Source organism: Trichogramma pretiosum, unplaced genomic scaffold (genome assembly GCF_000599845.2).
Source record: "Trichogramma pretiosum strain Unisexual culture from Peru unplaced genomic scaffold, Tpre_2.0 scaffold39, whole genome shotgun sequence".
NCBI classification, from domain to species: Eukaryota; Metazoa; Arthropoda; class Insecta; order Hymenoptera; family Trichogrammatidae; genus Trichogramma; species Trichogramma pretiosum.
In genome coordinates this window covers 763,079-787,061 of record NW_019640828.1, presented here as the reverse complement: position 1 = coordinate 787,061, position 23,983 = coordinate 763,079, and the positions used below count along the sequence as shown (strand labels likewise).

Here is a 23,983-nt window from a genome sequence, read left to right as displayed (position 1 = left end):
TCAAGGAATCGTTTTTTGACGTCAGAATTCAGAAAAAAATACTCCGGTTTGGTACATCGAACCATTTCACCGAAAATAAAATAATTTAAATTTTCAATGATTTTTTCTGAAGGCCTGAAGCACTCGAAAAATCTGAAAAAATTCAAGATTGTTTGGATTGTTGAAAAGTACCTTCATGAATTTTTTCAGATTTTTTAATAGCTTCAGGCCTTCAGAAAAAATATAGATAGAAAATGGACGTCTATAGGGGAGGAGGGGGGTAGGAGGGGGGAGGGGGTCCAAAATTTTGGTTTTGGCACTTTTTTATCATGTACAATAACATACCAAAATTTCAGGAAAATCCGTGAACCTCGCCCGCAGGTTTATTTGAAAAATGCTGAATCTGACCCATATATATATAAACGCGCGGTACTTGTGTGTATACGAATAGTTATTAATCGATGAGAACGATGTTGTTGTTTTTTCTGTGTTTCGTTTCCCTCCCTCCCCTTCGCGTCTCTTCGCGCGTCTTTGCGGGATTTCCAATCATCCACCTATACGAAGAGAGGCTTTTCAGTTATGAAATTCAACGATTAGATAGACGCGTTGGATCTCGCGCGAGCTATTAATAAGTATAATTATCATCTGCATGTGCTTCTCTCTTTCTCTCTTTCTCGGCGTGCGGATCGACCGCGCGGCTACGACGATGCTGTGTGATTTTTGGACTGTGAATTGTATACGATGCGTACCGTACGAGTTTGCAGCTGATAATTGGAAGCCCTACACTTTTTGAAAGCAATGAGTCTCATATGTCATACAGTATTTAATCACTTCGCTTGGTTAATTGACTTTATTAAATTACTTAACTTACTTTACTCTATACGTTACTTTGCTCAATACGTTTGAATATTTGTTTGAATTTAATTTAAACTGCTGGAGTTTTTTACCTACATACAAGAATCCGAGTTTTGATATTTTAAACTTTTCACGTGTACAACGAAAAATTATCATTTCCATTTTCAGCGTGTGCCTCATATTTTAAAAGTCTCTGGCGGAAACGCTCAACTTTTTGGTGGCTACAGTTCTTGTTGAACAAAAAAGTTTCTTTGACATAAATGATTAATTTTTTTACCCTATAAAATTCGTGCAAATAGACATTTAAACACACTTTCAAAGGTAACTTTTTAATTTTCTATATTAGAACTATAAAATGATAATTGCATTGAAATATTTCATTTTATTTTATAAACAATAATGCGTATGTTTTATTAAGAAATTTAGATATCGAAAAGAAAATATCAAACTCTGCCATATACAATCATTTTGACTTTTCCACTTGCAGATATACAGTTAAAGGTATTCGCCATCTGGTGGTGAAGGTCGGAAGTGCTACTATTGTATTAAAGTGGTTGTAAACAGATCTAAATTTTTATATAACAGAAAATTTTTATTTTCGGGTTATTTAAATTGCTTGGAATAATTTTCATGGAAAATTTTCTTAAAACAAGCCAAAAAATAGTATTGTATTTTAAAAAGTTTTAAATGGTCATATATTGGTTTATTCATGTTGAGCATTTCTTCTGAGCAATGAATGACAATGAAAATTCTTATGAACAGTTTACATAATACAAAACAATTTCCAGTAAAGGATTCTAGATTTGATACTTTAAATTTGATCAAATCTTAAAATTTTGTATAAATTAGCTCTTAAATTATGTAAGTGTTTCTAATTGGAACCAAATTAAAGATCTTTAAAAGTACAATCAGCGTTTTAATAAGACTCCAACATCATTTTCTTGACCATATAAAAATTTTTTAAAAACAATAATATCAAAAATGATTTGGTGAATTTTTTGGAGGTTTATGCTTCAATTCCATGAAAAATGAATTTTGAGTCTCTTGCCGTTATCACGTAGCAATGGGTGCAGCAATTAATTTTTCAACCCTTACAATATAAAGAAATATATTTTATACGACCTTCGAATTATGCTATGAAGTCAAGGAAGAGGATAGTAACGAAAGAAACGAAACTGTTTTTCACAATTTATTTTTCAAACATTTCACACAAAGCAAACTTACAAGCCAAATAAATTTATGTAGCGTATCGTTCCATCATCTTCGAGAGCTTTTGAAACTCGACGCGCCATTCAAACAATATATATTTTCATATATTTATACAAAAAAAAGCGTGCTATTTTTCTACAATCAATTAACAACGCGCGAACTTTGTTTCCCACCGTGTTGTACGTGCGCTATTAAAATGAAGATTAAAACTAACATCTCTGCATCGGTGGCTAAACCTGTGATTACCCTATACCTGTGATAAGTACCTAATTCGCTCGTTAAACCTAAGCGTTCTGGAATAAGTATAAATGACTAGGTGCTGTAAACAGCGTGGTAAAAAAATATATATATCATTAATACTAAATTCTGTCGGTAAAAAAAGATCCCAGTCATGGATTTTCACTCGACTTCACAGCCTGTACATCCCATTTTTTCTTTCCGTCGTTCCACCCGATTTGGAACATTTTCCACTCCTGTCGTTGTCTCGGCGTCTCGGGTACGATTAAATTATTCTCGTCCGCGTTCGAGCACCAACCCAACATCATTTCGTTGCTTACGCTCGCGTCGAACCTGGAGCAAGTCACGTAGACATTATGGCGTTGCAAGTGGTTCTGTATCATATCGGCCGCGCACGACTCCAGATGCGGCCTTATACGGCAGTTGGCCAGGTATCTCTTGACGCTCAGCCTCGTGTAATCGAGCTTGTGCAGCTCGGGACAGCGCCAATCGCTCCATCTGTCCTTCATCTCGATGGAGCCCTTGTTATGGTCCATCCGGCAGAGGTCGTAGAGCGACAGGCCCTCCTTGACCTCGATGCGCTTCAATTGGGCGGCCTCGAACGCCATGTTCGCCAGGAACTGCCAGTTGAGTTCGCTGTCGATCCGGTCGGCGTGAGATCCCCATACGCCTCGCCTCAGCTCCCGGCGTCTTTCGCGCAAGTGATCCATGGACTCTTGCTTCACATAGAACTTGTACACCATGTGGACGAGCATATTCTGCATGAACCTGTCGTAAGTCAGTATGTTGCGGGTTTCTACAAAGAGAGAAGAATAAAAAAAATTAATCATCAACCCACGATGGAAATCGATTTAGTGAATAATTATCATAAACTTTTGAAAACCTTTATGCACTATTGTAGACTTTAATAAAAGGTCGGATTTTTGACACGTAAAAATTTATAAAAGTTTATAAAAACTTTTACAAGATTACCAAGAGTTGTAAGTTGTAATTATATGAATTCAAAACCAGTTGAAATTTTTAATTTAATTTTAATTAACTTTCTAAAACTTTTATACACTATTATAGACTTTAATGAAAGGTCGGATTTTTGACACATGAAAATGTATAAACATTAAGTTTTTAAAAGATTATAAAAGGTTATAAATTATTTTAATTTTAATTCAAACCAATTGAAATTTCTAGTCTAGTTAGATGAAACCTTTTAAAAATTAAATTAAATTCGAAAATGATATTTTCGAAACTATTACAAGCCTTCATAAATTTTGAAAAAAAATTCATAAAATTGTATCAACTTTAATAAACTTTTATGAAATCTTTAAAATACTTTTAAATACTTTTTCAACTTTAAAACATTTTTAGAGACTTCATCGAACTTTTTTAAACCTTTTTAAACTAAAACAAATTGTCGTATTTTAGTAACTCATTTCAGTACAGATTAAAAGTATCAAAAAATTATTAAAATTCAAATCTAACTTACTATCAAGGTCGGGTATAAGATGGTCGACATCCAATCCTCGAATCTTCACCCAATACTTGATCATCCTGATCCTGGTCTTCAAGCTCATCTCGTAGCCCCGCGACATCAGCAGCTCCACCGTCTCCAAGATGTTCCAGGTCAACGGATAGTTCTTCAGCTCCAACTGCTTGAACTCCCTCCTGAACAGTCTGTCCTCTGTCAGCGAGTCGAGTCTCGCGCCCGCGTCCAGCAGGCACCTGACCAGGCGCGCGTCGCAACTCGCCACCGCCGTCTGCAGCGGCGTGTCTCCGTGACGGTCGACCGCCTCCAAATCGGCTCCGGCCTTCAGCAGCATCTTGACGATCTTTCGGACCGGTTTTCTCCGATCGCAGAAGTTCTCGTGGGAGGCGCACCTGCACAGGCAGAGCCGGGCGAGCGCGTGAAGCGGCGCGGCGCCGCCCTCCCGATCCAGTCGCTGATTGTTGACATTGGCGCCCCGGGCGAGCAGCAGCTTCACCAGGTCTTTGTGCCTGTACCGGCAGGCCAGGTGGAGGGGCGAGGTCTTCCACGAGTCGACGTTCACGATCAGCGCGCTCTCTGCGATGAGTCGTTTGGCCAGATCGCGCTTGCCCGCGGCGCAGGCGGCGTGAAAGTACGTGAAGCCGTGTCGGTCGCTGCGATTCGATATTGCTCTACCCTTCAAGATCCAATTGATGCTCCACCTGTTCCTGAGATACTTGACGCGATCCGAGTCGATCAGATAATGAAGCGCCGATCGGCCGTCGTCGGCCCACCTGAACTCGTGCACGTCGAACCCGTGATCCGTCTTGAGCTTCATCAGCATCGCGACGGCTCCGTGCTCGAGGGCGTACTCGACGTAGGGTCGAGCCGCCTCGACGCTGGCCAGTGTCCCCGGCTGGCCCACGATCCCGGTCGGACACTTCAAGAACTCGATGACCTGCCTGTCCCCGTAGGCCAGCAGCTCCCACATGCTGTTCACCAGGCGTCGTTTGCCCGCGGTACGATTGCTCTTGCGCTGGGACGGATCCGACAACATCATTGTCGCCAGGCCGAACCGCAGACCGTCCTGCTCCCAGCCCAAGGGTTCCCACATTTTAGCGAGCACACAACAACACTGGACACGAGGCGAGAGAAAGAACAAAAAAATAAAAGATAAAAAAATACGACGATGTCGGCGACTGCACGAGCATCGATGGACTGAACGATGACTGTACGAGAGGTGAAAGTTGCTCGTTGCTCTAAAAAGTATATGCTACATCGAGGCTCGGATGTAATGAGTCGAAAGTAGAGATAGATTTATATCCAGTTATTGAAGAAAAACTAATATTTTTTTTTCGGCGATCGAGTGCGGCTTTATAGTATATAATGTAAGCGCGTGCGCCCGCGCCGCGTCGTAGCGAGCGAAGAGACGAACTTTCACCGCGCGTTACGACGCGGGCGGACGCACGACGATGACTGGGAAGAATCGACGCGCGCGACTTTGCTTATATACTCGATCCGAAGAAGCTATTTTCGTCATAGTACATCCGTAAAAATTTCCACATGGGTCCAAATGGGTTTTTTTTTTATATATATTAATAAAATCGCCGTGTATATCGCTGCGTTGTCTACTCTACAGACCCACGCACAACGCACATGGAAAGAGACAAAAGCCAACGACACGAGGCGCAAGAACAAAAGTCCGGGGGCTTGGGGCCGATTAAGTGAAACAACGCAGTGCGACAATGGTGTAATCAACGCCTTTTCACCGTTGTGCTGCTGCTGCTACAGGCTCGTGTGCCGCGCGCACTCGATCGAGTTCTCTGTCTCTGTCTGTCTCTCTCTCGCTGGCAACTCTTTAGTTTGTCGATAATGACGCGCGATGACGATAATGACGCGCACCGAGCGTCCGAGAGTTTAAAGCATGTTGTATATAGGTAGCAATTGTAGTACATACATTTATTATGAATATTGAATAAAAACTCGCACGAAGCAACGAGGCTATAGTATACGAATCGAGCAAAACATGAAGCTTCCTTCTTTTTCTCAATCTATTTTCTTTCTCTGTACGCGTCTGTCTTCTCTCTTCTCTATAAAAATATAGATACGTAAATAGCTCGCACCGAACAGGGGGGCAACTTTGTGTGTGCTACGTAATGTAATGTTATTGTAAACGCGAAGAGCTATTAGTTTTGAGCTCCATAGCGTTTTTCAACGTTGTCAGTTTAAAAATTATAATTAAATTGATTGTTCATACGATCATGCTTAATTAACTAATTAAATTTCGTTAATAAAATTCAAAAGTATAACTACGAGTAGCTTATACTGTTGAATAAACACCAAAGTGTTTATACATTTTTTTTTAAAAAAATAGATAATAATTTTTATAAATTCTCTTTTCGTCAGAATCTATCTTCAATAATTTACAAGATATTATTTATAAAAAATTAATTTGTTAATAACTCTTAGACGAAAAATGTATGAGAAAATCAAAATCGAAAAATAGACCCGTCGCCTCAGAAACCGTAGAAAATAAAACCGACTAGCGTCCGGACTAAGTGCTCGTGTCGCATAAAGCTTCCTTTTCTTCTCTCTTTTCTTGTCTCTGTACGCTAGCAAGTCAATATACTCCTCTTCTCGCAAGACATATATAAATTATAAAAATACCCATACACAAATAACTCCACGCACAGCTCCATGCGACATGGCAAGAAACTCTGAATATCATCATTGACTATTTCAATGTTCACGCGAGATATCGCACTGCAGCTTTCGATTTTATAAAGTTCGATCGGATCGCGTTTTAAATTAGTCCGACTCCGCGTGCACTCCCCGAAGTCGCTTCTTTTTTATTTCTCGTACATTTCAATTTATCATATATATACCATACACAATAATCGTGGTCGAAATATCGGATAAGGACGAGAAAATCTAGAGTACACACATAGGTATAAAACGAGGAAATCACAGCTGAGAGCCCCGTGCGTCGTGGGCCGCGCATGCATGCACGTGCCGGATTCTTATCTCCCGTTCTCGCGTGCGCCGGAGTCGAGTTAAACGCGCATACAATAATAATATATACGCATCATCACCCTCTGCTCTTTGATTCGAAAGCAACGGCCTCGACGATCATACGCATTACTGCGTACACGGGTATACATAATATCTATATCGTCGTGTGCCGCTCGTACACCACCCCCTTCTTTACGCATTTTGCACGGCTGTCTATTATTTCACGCTACTCGTGCTGTTTATGATCTTCTTTCTCTTATTTTTTTTTACCTTTCCGTCAGGTATTTTTGTATACTACGGCTGCTTGGGGAATTAGGTGTATAATCGTTGCGACGATTTGTTTCAAGTATTTTATTGTCAAAGTAGTGCGAGGCAAGGAAAAATAAGCTACTGTATTGCAGAAGCGGTTTGCACGGACAATGTACCGATCAGGTTGAATCCATTGATTTTGAATTTTATTATTTTATCTAAATTTGAAGACCATTAAAATTAGAAAGATTTTTTTTTTAATACATGGTCAAATCCTAAAATAAAATGCAGTTTCATACAAAAGGTGAATTTTTTGGCGTGCCCAACGGCCTGGACCCCCGCAAATTTTTCCTAGAGATCCTAGGGGTGAGAAAAAACGCGTGAACATGAAATTTGAAGATAGATTTTTCTTTTGTCACTTTTGTGTTTTAGACGACGAAGTCATGTTTTCTCGTATAGTTGCTGAAAAAGTACCAAAATTTATCTAAAATAGTAACTGACTACTACATTCGATTAGAAATTTCCTCAACTTTCCGATGGTATTATTAGATTCTCCGAAATATCCAATTTTCATCGAGAAAATCGACATCTGGCATTGAGGGCTAAATATCTCGAAAAATTCAGTACAGGAAAAGTGAACTTTATGGTTTATTTTCGTTTTTTCTTATTTATTGACTTTTTAGCGACTAAAACACAAAAGTGTTCTAGGACCCCTAGGAACAATTTGCGGGGGTCTGGGCCGCTGGTCAGACAAAAAAGAAGTTCATCTTTTTTTGTTAACGGATGACCGGGTTTATGCAAATACATGTAGAGCAAGTCTATTCTCTAACTTATACTATTATTTTCATTTTGTAACTTGCAGATTTTCGAAGATAAGGGTACTCGCCATCTAGCGGTGAATGCTTGAGCTAGCTCCAGCATGACGAGCCGGACTTTTTTTCAGTCCTGATTCTTCATACCTTGCTTCATCGCACTAACTATTTTATAAGAATCTTTCATTCGTTTGATCGTTGCTCAATGTTGACGGTATCAAAAATTCGAATCTGATCTAAAATAGTTCGATTTTTTATCAACCTTTTCAATTATTAGTGTAGCAATATATATGTTTTCAGTGTTTGAACGAAAGACAATTGAGTAATCTTCAAAATAAAACTTTTTTCTCAAAAATGTAATTACAATTTAGGATAATTGATTAGTGGTTAAAACCAAGTCTCAGAAGAAAAAGTGTGTTGAAACAGCAAAGTTAAAACAACGTTTTCTCTATATTTTGTATGGGAACCTTATAGTTTTTTTTTTTTATCATTATAGTTATGACATACGTTCGACGTTTTAGCCAAAACTGTTTTCTTAATTTGCTGAAAAGAATAAATTGACATTTTCAACGGGTCATTAATAATAATTTGAACATTATAGTAACATAAAAATCTGCAAAATTAAGAAAATTAATGGTAACATATGTTAAAATAATTCAAATGATAAATTTGATCATTTCTACCAGGTTCGTCAATATTTTTATTCATTTTATCGTAAGAATTGTTAAAAAAAGTCATTAGCTTGAATAGTTCTATGATTCCTCTCACAAATCACGTGAAGAACAGTTATAGAAAAAATTCGTTTTTGTGCTTCCGCCGAACGAAATCTAAAAATATTACTTTCAGTTAGGGGAATTCGCAAGAGTAGTAGATTACTTGCCTCCGGAGCACAAAAAACTGGAAAGTCTTAGAGCATAATATGATTCTATCAGCCTCGAGTTTTAAACTCCCTAAATGCAAAGTGTACTATTTATTACAGGATGCTCTGTAAACAAGAGCGCGTACAACGAGTGCTTCTTCTACGAAAGCTTCGTAAATGATGCATGCGTTCGATCGCCAAAGCAGAGAAAAAGAGAAAGCATGTCAAATGCACAAATTCATATTTGGAAATCAATATGTATAAGCAATGTTATAAGACGTACATGAGATTCAAAGCTTATAACCCGGGGCTTAAAATAATATTTAGTATATGTTATGATGCTTTGTATTACCCTGCAAAAATGTGTTTTGTCACTCGCGAATTCACAATGCGCCATCTGTTAATGAATTCTAAGATTTTATGATCAAATTAGACACTTCTTTGGTGAAAATACTCATTATAAATAATGGCTGCATGACCACTAAATATCATTTAAAAAGTTTCAAAATACATAAGCTTATTTTTTGCGATGATCATTTTAAATAAAATGAAAATGACAATTGGATTGTTTCAAGAAATTTAGACCAGTTTTCAACAACCTAAAGTAGGATAATCCTATACTTGTCTACACCACTAGAAGGCGAGGTACCTTTATTTGTATATCTGCAAAAGGCAAAGTAAAACTATTCATATAAGTAAAGCAACGTTTATAAAAATTCAATTACAATTACTATTCGAAATTTATATTAAGAAATTAAATTGATTTTTCAAATTAAATTGAAATTTTAAGAGTAAAAAATTAAAAGTAACTAATCAAGGTGTGTTCAAATGGTAAGTGCAAAATTTTAATCAAAAAATGGTCATTAAAAAAACCTGGAACATCACCAGTGTCAAATTTTGGAGCACGCTAATCATCTATGGTGTGGGGATGACATATTTTAGAATAAATATTCACTTCTTTACTATATTATTTGACGTTACAGATAATTGCACTAATTAGTTTTAGGAGGCCTAAATATTTTCCGAAGAAATTGACGCTTAGAATTAAAAGCTGGTTTAAATATTGTAGCGATAATAAGTAAATAAAGAAAATCGGTAACTCAGTTGTTAACAATGTAAACATCATAGACGATTTTTAAATGATCCCTCGTAACATTGATCATGTTTATAGTAAAAACAAATTAGTTTGAGTCTTGTCCCCGAAGATATAAGCCATAATACTAAAAGAAAAATTTTACTCGTTTAAATTTCGTAGCACTAAGTAAAAGAATCCATCGTTGATTTTTGTCACCAAAATGAATAAAAATGATAAGAAATTCGAGGAAGTTATCTCGGAAAATAATTCAAGTGAACATGACACTGTTGTATCAAACGAAAAAAAATACTTTTGTAATATTTGCCAGGAGGCATTTACGCTAGAATCAAGTATGATGACACACCGAGATATAACTCACAATGAACAAAAAGATTATAAATGCGACAAGTGCGAAAAGAAATTTGAGTACCGAAGTCATCTAAATAGACACCAAGTATTAGAACACAAAAGCCGTAAAGATTTTGCATGCGACATGTGCGAGAAAAAATTTGTGGAAAAATCAAGTTTGACTACGCACCAGAAATTAGTACACAAAAATCGTAAAGATTTCACGTGCAACAAGTGCGAGAGAAAATTTGAAAACAAATCAACGTTACTCAAGCACAAAAAAATATTCCACGAAGTTTTCAAAGATCATTTGTGTGATAAGTGTGCGAAGAGATTTGGAAACAAACAGAGTTTGCTCTTGCACATAAAGATGGTACACGGCAGTCGTAAAGATTTCATTTGTGAGCCCGTGAAAAAAAGTCCAAAAAATTACCCATGCGATAAATGCCAAAAAAAATTTAGACAAAAACAGCATTTGCTCAGCCACCAAAAAACCATCCATGAAGGTCGCAAAGATTTCGAATGCAACAAATGCGAGCTGAAATTTGGAGTAAAATCGTCATTGATCAGACACCAAAGGTCAGTCCACGAATGTCGCAAAGATTTCGCATGTAACAAATGCGAGAAGACATTTACAGAAAAAAGAAATTTGCTCTCACACCTAAGCACAGTCCATGAGGGTCGCAGAAATTACGCATGCGACAAATGCGAGAAGAAGTTTGGACAAATGTCACATTTGCTTTCCCATCGAAGGTCAGTTCATGAAGGTCGCAAAGATTTTGCATGCGACAAGTGCGAGAAGAAATTTGGGCGCAAATCGCATTTGATCATACACCAAAAAACAATACACGAAGGTTGCAAAGATTGCCCATGCGACAAGTGCGAAAAGGTATTTGGACACAAATCGAATTTACTTTCGCACCAAAAAACAGTCCATGAAGGTCGGAAAGATTTCACATGCGACGATTGTAAGCAGAAATTTGGACTAAAAGCAGATGTGTTGAAGCACCAAAGGACAGTTCATGAGGGTCGCAAAGATTACGCGTGTGACAAGTGCCAAAAGAAATTTACCCAAAAATGTAATTTTATCGCCCACCAAAAGGTAGTACACGAAGGCCAGAAAGATTACGCATGCGACAAGTGCCAAAAAAAATTTGGACAAAAACAGCATTTGCTCAGACACCAAAAAACCATCCATGAAGGTCGCAAAGATTTCGAATGCAACAAATGCGAGCTGAAATTTGGAGTAAAATCGTCATTGATCAGACACCAAAGGTCAGTCCACGAATGTCGCAAAGATTTCGCATGTAACAAATGCGAGAAGACATTTATAGAAAAAAGAAATTTGCTCTCACACCTAAGCACAGTCCATGAGGGTCGCAGAAATTACGCATGCAACAAATGCGAGAAGAAGTTTGGACAAATGTCACATTTGCTTTCCCATCGAAGGACAGTTCATGAAGGTCGCAAAGATTATGCATGCGACAATTGTGAGCAGAAATTTGGATTAAAAGCAGATATGTTGAAGCACCAAAGGACAGTTCATGAGGGTCGCAAAGATTTCGCATGCGACAAGTGCGATCAGAAGTTTGGACTTGCACATCATTTGGTGTACCACCAAAAATCAATCCATGAAGGTCGAAAAGATCACGAATGCGACAAGTGCGAGAAAAAATTTGCACTAAAATGGATTATGATTCAGCACCGAAGGATCGTACACGAAGGTTGCAAAGATTACGCATGCGACAATTGCGATAAGAAGTTTGGAACTCGAAGCTATTTAAGAAAACACCGAAAGACAGTACACGAAGGTCACATGGATTACGCATGCGATAAATGCGAGTACAAATTTGGATATAAATCGAATTTACTTGTACACCAAAAAACGGTCCATGAAAATCGTAAAGATTACGGATGTGACAAGTGCGAGCAGAAATTTGGACAAAAAGTGAATTTACTTGTACACCAAAAAACGGTCCATGAAAATCGTAAAGATTACGGATGTGACAAGTGCGAGCAGAAATTTGGACAAAAGTCGAATTTACTTGTACACCAAAAAAGAATTCACGAAGATGGTAAAGATTAAGCATGCCATGATTTCGAAAAGAAATGATGATTGACAACAGTAAATATGTGTAAATACATATATTTTTTCTGAAATTTCAATAAAAATGTTCAATAATTATGATTGTGTCTTACTTGATATGAACTGTGTTTTATTTTCGGCTCCTTGGTTACCTGCAGTTGTTCAAACAACGATCAGCCGAGAGTTTCTTCACATATTGTTTGGAACTGGATTTTTGATTAATCTCACGTAATAATATCGAGATCCCGAATCGATCGAACTTGCACTATGATGAAAGATTTTGTTAAATTTTCCAACAGACTTTTTATTTCTGCTAAGAGACAAGTTATCATACATCATTACTGCAAAAGCAAGTTGGAAACCGTTTATTCGAAACGAAAAATGTTTTCTAAATTTCTTCAAAATTAATAAAAGCTCTCGTAACTGTTTTTTTTCTTAGTACTTTTAACAATTCAAAATCTTTGTCAATGCCTTTCCGAATCGCGTGAGTGGCACAATTTTTCTAATCTACCACTTGGGACATTCTTATATATTTTCTCTATACATTACGCCACATCAAAAAACTGACGAGAAATGTATCGTTACTTAAAAAAAAAAAAGAAAAAGCTATATACGTCTACTCAAAACATTCATAAACTCTTACATATCTCGCGTTTAATTATAAAATCTGCTGCTCTCGGTCTCCATACATAATAGCGATAATAAAAACGTGCTCGATATTTATTCTTCCACGGCACAAACGAAGATGCTCCTTTTTTCCATCTCTCTCTCTCTCTCTTTCTCTTCTCTCCCTATCTCTATCTTTTTTTACTCCGCGTAACCATTTTGAAAGGGGCACAATGGCTTGGCTCGTTTCGTCCTTCCTCCCAGAGCTTTTTACTACATATATCTATGTATATAATGCTCGGTTCGGGTACGCGCGCGTACTCCAACTCGGTGCACAAAATCTTGTCTCTCTCTCTCTCTCTTGCCTACAGCATTTTCTTATCGCCCTTGGCCAATATCGAGTTACCTCGTGTATGTGTATGTGTGTGTGCGCGCGCTGCCGAGTTCCTTCTGGAATCGCGCCTAGTACTGAATTTTTTTTGCTACTGCTGCACACGCGACTCCTTATCAAGTTGTAATGTATAAGAGAATAGCAAAAGCGATCTCCATTGTCCTTGTGCCGTGGTGCCAATGTCGAATGAATAATTCAATCGGTGTCGAATTGATGCACGGTAAAATCAGATTATTAAAAATTACATATGTTTTTTTACTGTATAGTAAAAAACCATTGATGTGACGCTTTTTCTCATAAAAAAATGGCCATTTAATGGCAATTCATGGCAAATGACCATTAAATGGCCATTTTTTATGCGAAAAACCGTTAGGGTAAACGAGAGATATCAGGTCTCGCCTTCGATCCTTGGCTAAGCTCCATTTTTACTCAACTTTGAATTAAGTTTCTAGATAAGGTAAAAACTTGATTAAAGTATTTACATAATATAGTTTACCCGTATTCGATCGATAAAGCCAACTTTTTTTCAATTTTCTTTGTATACAATTATATCTTTAATATTAATTATTGAGCGAAAATAGGCACAGTCGCCTTACTTGAATTATATGGAAAATGTAATGTATTAAAAACTATTAGTAAATACAGTCAAACCTCTGTAGTTTAAATGTATGTTTTAATTGATGAGAGCGTTTGTGAGGAATTAAATTTCGAATAAAGGGGTTCCTTTAAATAAATAATTGAATACTAATGACTTCGTATGTGTAATTATAATAATGTTGATTTTTTTTATAAGTGTGGGTTTTCTTAATCATTTATAAACTGGACTAAATCGATAATGGAACTAAAACCTACTCCATAAGTCGAAGTTAATATTTATCGATAAACACATAAAAATTAATCTACCCAATAATAAAATTTCTCCATAACTCAAGTACACATCTCTCGGTCAGTAGAAAGTCCATAGATCTTTATAGTAAACACACTACACGCGCGATCGATCTCCACCGTAAATTAGCAAAACAATCAAACGTCAAAAGTCGTGCGAGCATAATATAGACGCGTCGATCCGCAGTTTGTATACACACTCGTTTCAACAGCCAACAACCTGTTGCTCCCAGCAGCAGCAGCTACATCGCAATTCATGCACACCTATACCTATATATACATCGTGTGTATATATATCCAGCGCCACCGACGCCATAGCCGCGCGCACATACACCCACGCAGCAGCACACTTCGTCGTGTATACCGAAGGGGTCGACCAATCCTGCGACCCTTATCAGTCACCGCCATTGGCTCTCGCGCCCCCTCCACGCTCTCCTCAACTGTTCTCTCTTTTTCCGTGTTCCGCTGCTGCTGCTCTCTTATAACCCTCCTCCTCGAGCCAGCTGGCGGCGGCAGCGGGGGCGCCCCGACGAAGAGAGACAGAGAGAGAGAGAGAGAGAGAGATAGCTCGGCCCGCAAAATATAATACACGCGCGCGCATAACGGACCGAGCGATCCAGCCGCGCAGAGATTCGTCTTTCTTTCGCCACTAGTCCTTGTTGCTTGTTGCTGGCTCGCTGTGCGTGTATCAATTGTTGACTGCATAAAAAGCTCCTTGTTGTTGTTGTTGTTTTTTTTTTGTAACGATATAAGAGAAAAGAAGGACGATATAAAAGATTTTTTTTGATATTTGCGAATGATGAAACTGTGCGAGATTCTCGAGTGAAACCTTTTTTTATTTATCTATACTTTTTCTAAACGAACGTCGAGCAAGTGCAATCTACCACATAAATAAACAAATAAATAGAATAAACGCGATGTCGTCCGCGAAAGCTCTGCACGTGAACGAGCACATCAAGCGGCCCATGAACGCGTTCATGGTCTGGTCGCGGGGCCAGCGTCGCAAGATGGCCCAGGAGAATCCCAAGATGCATAACTCGGAGATCTCGAAGCGGCTCGGCGCCGAGTGGAAGCTGCTGAGCGAGGGCGAGAAGCGGCCCTTCATCGACGAGGCAAAGAGACTCAGGTAAGTGACAGAGATAGAGTGAGAGTGAGAACTTGATCGAAAAACAAGCGAGCGCAATCATCGCGTGTAGTACTAGTTGCAACGAGGCAGGGGGTAGAAATTTTCCAAATCGACGGCCAGCTGGGGGGAAGATACTAATTGCGTTTTACAAGGCCGCGTGTAAAAGGGGGATGGAGCTTTTCTAGACGATGACACTCGAGAGAGAGATGAACTTTGAAGGGTCGATGCATCAAAATAAAATAAAAATACGACGATAGATGTCGAGGGTCGCACGCACGTATGAATATAATAAACGATATATCGCCGTTGCTTACGAGTAAAAACACAGTGAAAAACGCTACGAAAAAAAACATACTGATAAAATGCCCCGAAAAAAAACACAGCTCATTGAATGCTGTGAAAAAAAACACACCTCATCGGAGCGCCACGAAAAAAAACACACCTCATTGAATGCCATGAAAAAAAAACACAGCACATTGGATACCGTGAAAAAAAACACATCTCATTGGATGCCGCGAAAAAAAACACACCTCATTGGACGCCACGAAAAAAAACACAGCAGAATAAAAACGCAACAAAATTCGATTCGGTGTGTTTTTTTTTCGCGGCATCCAGTGAGCTGTGTTTTTTTTCGCGGCATCCAATGAGCTGTGTTTTTTTTCGCGGCATCCAATGTGCTGTGTTTTTTTTCATGGCATTCTATGAGGTGTGTTTTTTTTCGCAGCGCTCCGAAGAGGTGTGTTTTTTTTCGCAGCGCTCCGATGAGGTGTGTTTTTTTTCGCAGCGTTCCAAAGAGGTGTGTTTTTTTTCATGGTATCCAAAGAGGTGTGTTTTTTTTCACGGCGCTTCGATGATGTGTGTTTTTACTCGTAAGCAACGGCGATATATCCTTTGGTTTTTCTTCTTTATCTCTCTTTTCACCATATATAGGCGCGATTATTGTACGTAGTACGTGAAAATTCAAAATTTACGCGCGCATACGATTCTCTTCTATATACACGCATGTGATTTTTCCCGCGTAGCGCTCACGGCCGACAGAGAAAGAGAAGAAGAAGAAGAAAAAAACCCATTTACAAATCCAGCTTATATACCCTTGAATACGTATCTTTAAGCCTTGCTGCGCGTCATAATATGCACGTTTGTATAAATTCGAGGGAGCCCCCCGCGCGTGGCCGTACTTACTACTACTACTACACAGGGCTATTTATTATCTCGAGGGCGATTCTCGTGCGCTATGTATTCTGGCTTTATTGCCCCGTGGCTGCAGCATCTATATATTATATCTATCCACGCGATGAATATATAACATATTTAATAATCGCGCGGGATGTACGGAGAGAGCCTTTGATGAGTTTATTTAGCCGATCCCACTTGGGATAGCTGCTATGTACTCGCTCTGTATGAATTTAATAAGCTTTTAATGCAGTGAGATCCGATTTATAGTAGGCTCGAGATTATACCGAGCTAATAAGTGTCGATATAGGCATGAGATCGAAACAAATCGAGACATTTTTCATGTAAACGCGAATCGTTGAATTTTCCCAACGAAGCCAGATTTATGTAAGTGGATGCCGATGCACAACATTTTTCTCTTTTCTCTATTCCTTTTTTCCACCTCTCTCCTCTCCTCCTCTTTTTTTTCTTCGTCTTACCCCGTACGCGACCGCCCGCGCGATAATATAAATGCCAAAAGGAAATCTCGAGCGTCCGGAAATTGAAAAGACGTGCCATTTTTCACGCGCGACTCCTAGGCTGCCTCCTACGTTCCTCCTCCTCCTCCTTCTCTCGTTCTCTCTTTTTTTTTCCTCTCTCGCCATCAAAGAAAACATATATCTATAATTCGAGAGTCGAGGGCAAAAAACAATGAGGCGAGTCGCAGTCGGCGCAAAAAAGTGACAGTCGCTGCCGGTATCGATAAAAAAGGCACATAATGTTTCATATATATATAAAATATATGATATAATAATACACAATCGCGCAAGGGGTTGAAAAGAAGGAAAATTGAATTTCTGTGCTCGTTATCGCGCAGCGCCGATGTATATAAATATAATAATAATTCGGATAGGCAAAGAGAAGATATATATTTCGGAGCATGACTTTTAGAAAAAAGTGAGTTGAATAATAATAAAAAAAGAAGAAGAAGAAGTAAGGCGATATCGCGCGAATCGGTCAACATTGATTCACGCTCGTGTACCTCGCGCGAATTCGTGATTTTTTTTTCTTCTCCTACGTTCATATTCGTCAATAACAAAGAGGCGATAAGCTACCTGGTATACGATACGTACAATGCCGGACATTCAGCGTCGAAAAAATCGAAATCAATTTTTTTTCTTCTCCTCTCATTCACTCGGAACTTTTTATTTTTTTTTATCGAACGTGTATATGCGCGCGCGAGAGGCATTATATTATCGTGTCGCTTGCTGCTGCTGCCGTATTTGCTTTGATAATTCTTACATTTGACTTATTTGTTATTTACCCTCATAATCATGTATATGGTGATTCACACGACGCGAATTTTTTTCTTCTTCTCCTTCGCGTCGCCGTTGGTCGTTTTCGATTCATACGTATATACGTATCATTTATCGAAGCGCCCGATCGTCGGATCGCTGCGGTTTAAGCGGCGCGGGTAATTATACACGCGTGTACTCCACCATCTTTACGGCTCTATACATAATACACATAGACTCAAAGTCATCGGCGGCGACGAGAAAGAAGAAGAATAAGAAGAAAATTGATAAGAATAAAGCGAGGGTAAGGGAGGGGGGAGAAAAAAAATTAGTAAGGGCCTCTCGTCGTCGTCGAGACCTAATCTGTTCTACTGCCGTTTTCACGGCGCGGGTTGCACAATGTGGCCCTCGAGATAACAAATAAAGCCCTATTGTCGCAATTGTGTGGATTTAAAAGGATTTGGCCAGGGCGCGCGACGCTCGGCGCACTAGGCTGCAGCCGGCACCCTCTTGGGCAACGAGCGGCACACGTATTATATATACAGATATATAGACACGCACATACATACACGCAAGAGCTCCGTGTCATATTTTATGATACATTATCTTTCGAAATACAAAAACAAACGAGAAGAAAAAAAAATATTGAAATCATGTACTGCGTATGGAGGGACGAGCAATCGTCAAGAATTTAAACTCACCGATCATTTATACATAATATAGGGCCGAAGCGGGGGCGCGCGCGCGCGCGACGGACTTTAAACTCTATTATATATTATATTATATTCAACCCTTCGCGCGCCCGTGTAGAGTCACGCCCTGCGAGCACACGAGTGTGTGTGTGTGTGTGTGTGTGTGTGTGTGTAGTACGTGATCAGCTTTTGAGAATGGTAAGCGCCGCGTTTGATTCCCTCTTCTCTCTCTCTCTCTTTTCTTTTTTGTTATCACCGCGCCACAATAGACTCTCTTATTGGCTTACAATGCAGCCGATTCTCGCTCGCTCTGTGCTACTACTATGTGTATGGGTGTATGCGCGCTCGGGGTATATATGTTTCAGGGCCGGTCTTTTTTTTTTTGTCAACTCTGGTCTTTTTCTTTTATATAAAGGTATAAAACACAATGCGCGTATATGAATATGTGACTGCGCGAGTCGCGTTGATTACGTGTGTATTCGACGCGGCTTATGTATTGCCGTATATTATTATGAGTATGCGAATAACAGTCCACTTGTGCGTAGGTATATGTGTATAGGATAACTTCCAAAATAGGTCTGACATATTTTACAGAGATTTTTCGAGATGATTATTCGCAATATTAAGTCACTTGCATTTTTGAAAATGAGTCGCTAAAGTTAAGAGCAGATTTAGTGTAAAATCGAACGCGTTGAATTCTATTGAGAGTACTTTTGAGTGATAATTTGAAAATTATCGAATCAGAAATGAACTATATTGTGTTTTCGCACGTTAACTGCAAAAGATGAATGAAAATTTAACCGTATATAATATTTTCAAGACAATAAATGAACAACAAAATCAATTCTTCGCCTTCCTTTATTGAAAATAAACATTTCAACGCTGCGTCAATGCGTTGATTTACGTAAAATTCAATCGTCATTAGAACCAACCTCTACCGCTAGATGGCGAGCAGCCTCGTCCGTAAAAATCTGCAAGTGGCAAAGTAAAAATAATCGTATAAAGTCAAACCTTTCGACAGCAAACAGTACTCGATCTATACTTGTCTTCGAGAGAGTCTTACTCAAAAATCATCAGCCGCTTCCCACCTTTAACCTCGAAAACGACGCACAGTCGCGATTGTAACGAAATTAAGCGAGAAAAAGAACAGCGGCGGTACATTGCGCGAATTGTGTCATCGCGAACCCGCCCACACGATAAAAGAGCCGCAAAACAAAACACACATACACACACATACTGTACATAAAATCTCAGCGGGGTGGGAGAGAGTAGCGTACGCGACACGCAAAACTACGAGAGACTCCAAATAATAATGCACATACCCTCGCCCAAGAGAGAGAGAGAGACATAGTTGCGGGTGCGCGGAATAATAATTGCCACGTACCTACCCCCCCCCCCCGTATTCGCGTGTACTACTACTACTGCTACTAGCTCGCAGCAGCGGCGGCACAGACAATGTGTGTCCCGCGGCAGATAGCACAAAAGCGCGGTAAATCAGTATAAACATTGGGTAAAAGCTCGCGGGTGCGCGATATATGTGCGTACATGCGCGCGTGTATGCAGCGAAAAGCTTGTGCAGGCCGCGCCGCGACAATAACTCTCGGTATATATGCACGCACATATTCATATTCGAGCTCTATGTATATACCCGCCTGTATATAGCTAGCTTTCTTTTCCTATTTTTTTTTTCGTGTTCGAGTGTGTGTATTTGCTTGCATTTCTGTTTCACGTAGAGTAGAGGATAATCGCGTTCGCGTTCGCTTTATTCTACTTCTTTTTTTTCTCTCCATACTTCTCTGCTTGTATCATAATACACTGCTTTGTTATCGCACGTGCGCTACGATACAGAAAAAAAGGAAGAAACCCTGTTTGTCATAAATACCCCTATCTCTATCCCTGTCTTTTACTTCGCGCACACAACAACAACGCGATATCTCTCTCTCTCTCGCGGGCGCATAATGCTCCATTATGCTCGACTCTCGTCGCTCGCTCGCGCAGCACGTATTTATGCATACACCAGTGTGTGTGTGTGTATATGATACTTAAGTACTCTAGTATATAGACATTCTCTTGCACCTCTTTTCTTCTCTCTCTCTCTTCTTTCTTGACTTTATCCGGCTTTTTTATTTTTCTCGCCTCGCGCGGCATACACAAATATGCGTGCCGAGCGAGATAAAAAGAACTCGCGCTCGCGCGCGCGAGGGTAAAAAAAAGGCGCGAGAGTTTGTACGTATATACATAGAGGATCCTTTTCGCCCGCGACAACAGAAACTTTTGTGTGGCATAACATTCGCACCTTTCTCGAAAAAAAAATAACGTCGCTCGAATTATTCTCGAGGCTTTGATGCGTTACGCGCGCGCGAGATGCACGTGCGGTTGGGGGGTAGGAGGGGGATGACGATCACTACGGGGTCAAGAAACTACCAAGGGGGTAAAGTTTCGACGGTGCCGCGGCGCACTTGTTCGTGGCCGGTGTACACGCCTTTGCGCGCGCTCTCTCGATGATTGTTCGGGTCTCTCGGGGCGTAATTTTACCGCTGCTATATACGCATTTACGGTGTATTACCGCGGGTGTGTGTGTACAAAAGGGTCGAGATTGATCGACGACGCTCGCTGGATGACAATACCAACTTGTGCGCTGCGTTGTGGATGAAGCAAAAAAAAATACCTTAAATTGAAAGTAGATGCATTAATTTGACATCGGTTATTAACAATGTTCGTGTGCAGATTTATTGTGTTACATGAACTGCATATTAGGTACACATTATTTTCAATGCAAAAAAGGGCCAAAAGGATTGAATCCTACACTGAAATTTAAGCATTTTTATAAAAAATTAATGTTTGAATATAAATTAATTTTTTTCGTTGATTGCTTTAAAAATGTATAAAAAGTCGATAGTGCCGGGATCCACCACCAGATGGCGAGTATACTTTAATCTGCCAAAATCTGCAAGTGGCAAAGTCAAAATAATCATATAAGTCAAAGCAAGCTCATTGCCAATTAATTTAATCTAGATCTAGATGCCAACTGCCTAGTACTTTTAAATCTGTACATCCGCAAGTGGCAAAGTTAAAATTATAGTACAAGTAAGAGCACAACTTTTGCCTTGAGTCACTTTTCTTTACGATTAAGCGAGTCTTACATTTCAAAAACGAAATATTATAATGTCAATCGCATGAAATTTCACTCGAAACAAATTGCGAACAGCGTCGTACATTTGTGTGACCTGCTCGCCTCTCAAAGTATTTCTTTTCTCTTGTGGACACTTGAAAAAAGAAGAAGAAGAAGAAGAAAAGATAAATTTACCTCGCACCCAATATAATAACACAACGCGTGTCCGTATACAATCGCGCGAGTTTGCTACGCGCGTCGCACACCTGGACTGCGCGGCAAGAAACACGCGCATCTTATCGCTCCATACAGCTCGATGTTTGCCTTGTACGCGAGATTTCGAGAGAAAGAGAGAAACGCATAGGCGCGTTTTGTTGCAAAATGTATACACAATATTATTTGGGGTTGGCTATGATCAAACTCAAAAGTTTTTTTCTGTGAAACAAAGCCTTTTTTCATTACACGACTTAAACGTAAAACTAAACTTGATTCTACTGTTTACAAATCTTTATACCTAAAAAACAAAGAAACGACAATGAAAGATCGATCAGCCGATCTTTATTGACAGTAGTTCACACCTAAAGCAAATATAATTATGTAATAAGCTTTTATTCACACTCCAACAATGCCAACTATTCACCGTTATCATGATCATCATTTTTTATCTGCCCCGTGACAGAGCGCTACACATGAAGGAGCACCCGGACTACAAGTACCGACCGCGTCGCAAGCCCAAGTCCGTCATCAAGAAGGAGAACAAGTTCGGCTTCGCGCTGGCCTCGGCCGCCGCCGCAGCTGCGGCTGCCTCCTCCATGGGCCTGCCCACGGAGCATCCTCATCACCCCCATCATCACCATCATCATCACCATCATCCGCTGAGCCACCTGTCGCGGGGTCTGCTCCCGCCCCTCGTGGGCCATCATCATCCAGCTCCGTCGAGCCTCAATCTTCACTCGTCCAGCGGCGGCACTACCACCAGCAACGGTAGTAACAACGGCCATCATCATCATCAGGACGACCTCAAGATACCTCGTTTCTTTCCGCCCTTCCCGTATCCGCTCTATCAGATCCAGCACAAGATGGGCGAGGCTGGGACGGATCTAAGCAGTGGCAGCAGCAGCAGCAGCAAACTCGCCGCGGATCTGGCCTTCCAGGCGCTCTACGGCAGCCATCCAGGGGCGGCGGGCAGCTTTTACTCGGCTGCCCTGCACCATCAGCAGCAACAGCAGCAGCAACAGATGGCCTCGAGTCTCAGCGGCTGGCCTGGACTGACCGCGACGCCGACTTGTCTGCAGATGAACTGCGGCTGTCCGAGTCCACCACCGGCGCCCAGCAACAAAGACAAGCGTGCCCTGTCGTCGTCCTCGTCGACCACGGGCCCGAGCCCCGCCAGAGCCGACGACAACGACAACTCGCTGCTGTACAACGAGTCGGCGACGCGGCAACAACAACAACAACAGGCGGCGATGATGCACGACGACAAGTCTCAGGATCGCTGCGGCTACTCGAGCGGTGCCTCGGCCAGCTCGGCCTCGCCCATCGTCGTCGAGAGGGTCGCCTCGCCGCCGCCACCCCCGAGAAAGCCAACACCACCACCAGCATCCAAGCCAGCTCCGAGCAGCAAGTCGTCCAACTTCTCCGTGCAGAGCCTGGCGACGAGCTCGCCGCGCTGCCACGTCATATGAAGGCCGCTTCCGGTTCTCCCGGATCTCAATTATCATCATCATCAACATCGGGGGAACCATCAACAGCAGCAGCAGCAGACTAGTGGCTGGAGCAGCGCCGACTGGTGGCGACAATTGACCAGTCCGGCGCAGCTGCAGGCCCAGAACCTGTGCACGACCGCGGGTAACGGCGGAGGCGGTGGTGATCGTGACTCGCCGTCCTCGCCGCCACCGCCGCCGTCGACGACGACGACGACACCAGCAGAAGCTGCGGCCGTTGTAACGAGCAACGCCGCGAGGCTCATCTTCGACGACGCCAGGAGGTCCGAGTCCATCGCTGGCGTACAGTAGTGAGGAGGATTGGGTCTGTTAAACGATATTTTTATCCCTGTACATACTACCATTATACGGCATGTTTGTAAAAGCTCCGAGGAATGTAATATTTATTATCGTTAGTTGCTCTAGTTATGTAAATTAAAAAAAAAAAAGTACTTCCTCCTATCGCTCCGGTGCAATATCGTATATATATTATATAAATAAAAACGTAATATCCCCCGCGTACGCGCGCGAAAAATAATTAATAGAGATTTCTTTCTTTCCTTTTTTTTCGGGGGGGGGTTGGAGAAAATGGTCAAAGTGCATCCATGTGCGCCATTACAGAAATTGCATAAACGCGAAATTTTAAATCGAATACGAGGACCGCGTATACAGCACATATACATTATATTACCGCCCGATATATCGTGTTTACGGAAAAATAGGAAGACCGAGAAAAAACAACTTTAATCTTTTATACATAGATGCGCGATATTTTGTGTGTGTGTGTGTATAAAAATCCCGTGCGCGAGGCAACCCCGGCAATTTTTTGGTCATTAAGCAG

The 23,983-nt window shown here is 40.6% G+C and overlaps 1 protein-coding gene across 1 annotated transcript; it reads left to right on the top strand.

Moving 5' to 3' along the window:
- The first annotated feature begins 14,991 nt into the window (after positions 1-14,991).
- On the top strand, positions 14,992-23,454 carry LOC106659489 (transcription factor SOX-3). Its single transcript, XM_023463338.1, has 3 exons — positions 14,992-15,188; positions 22,119-23,115; positions 23,191-23,454. The coding sequence occupies exons 1-3, from the start codon at positions 15,028-15,030 to the stop codon at positions 23,452-23,454; spliced, it is 1,422 nt and encodes a 473-aa protein (XP_023319106.1). The 5' UTR covers positions 14,992-15,027.
- The last annotated feature ends 529 nt before the right edge of the window (positions 23,455-23,983 follow it).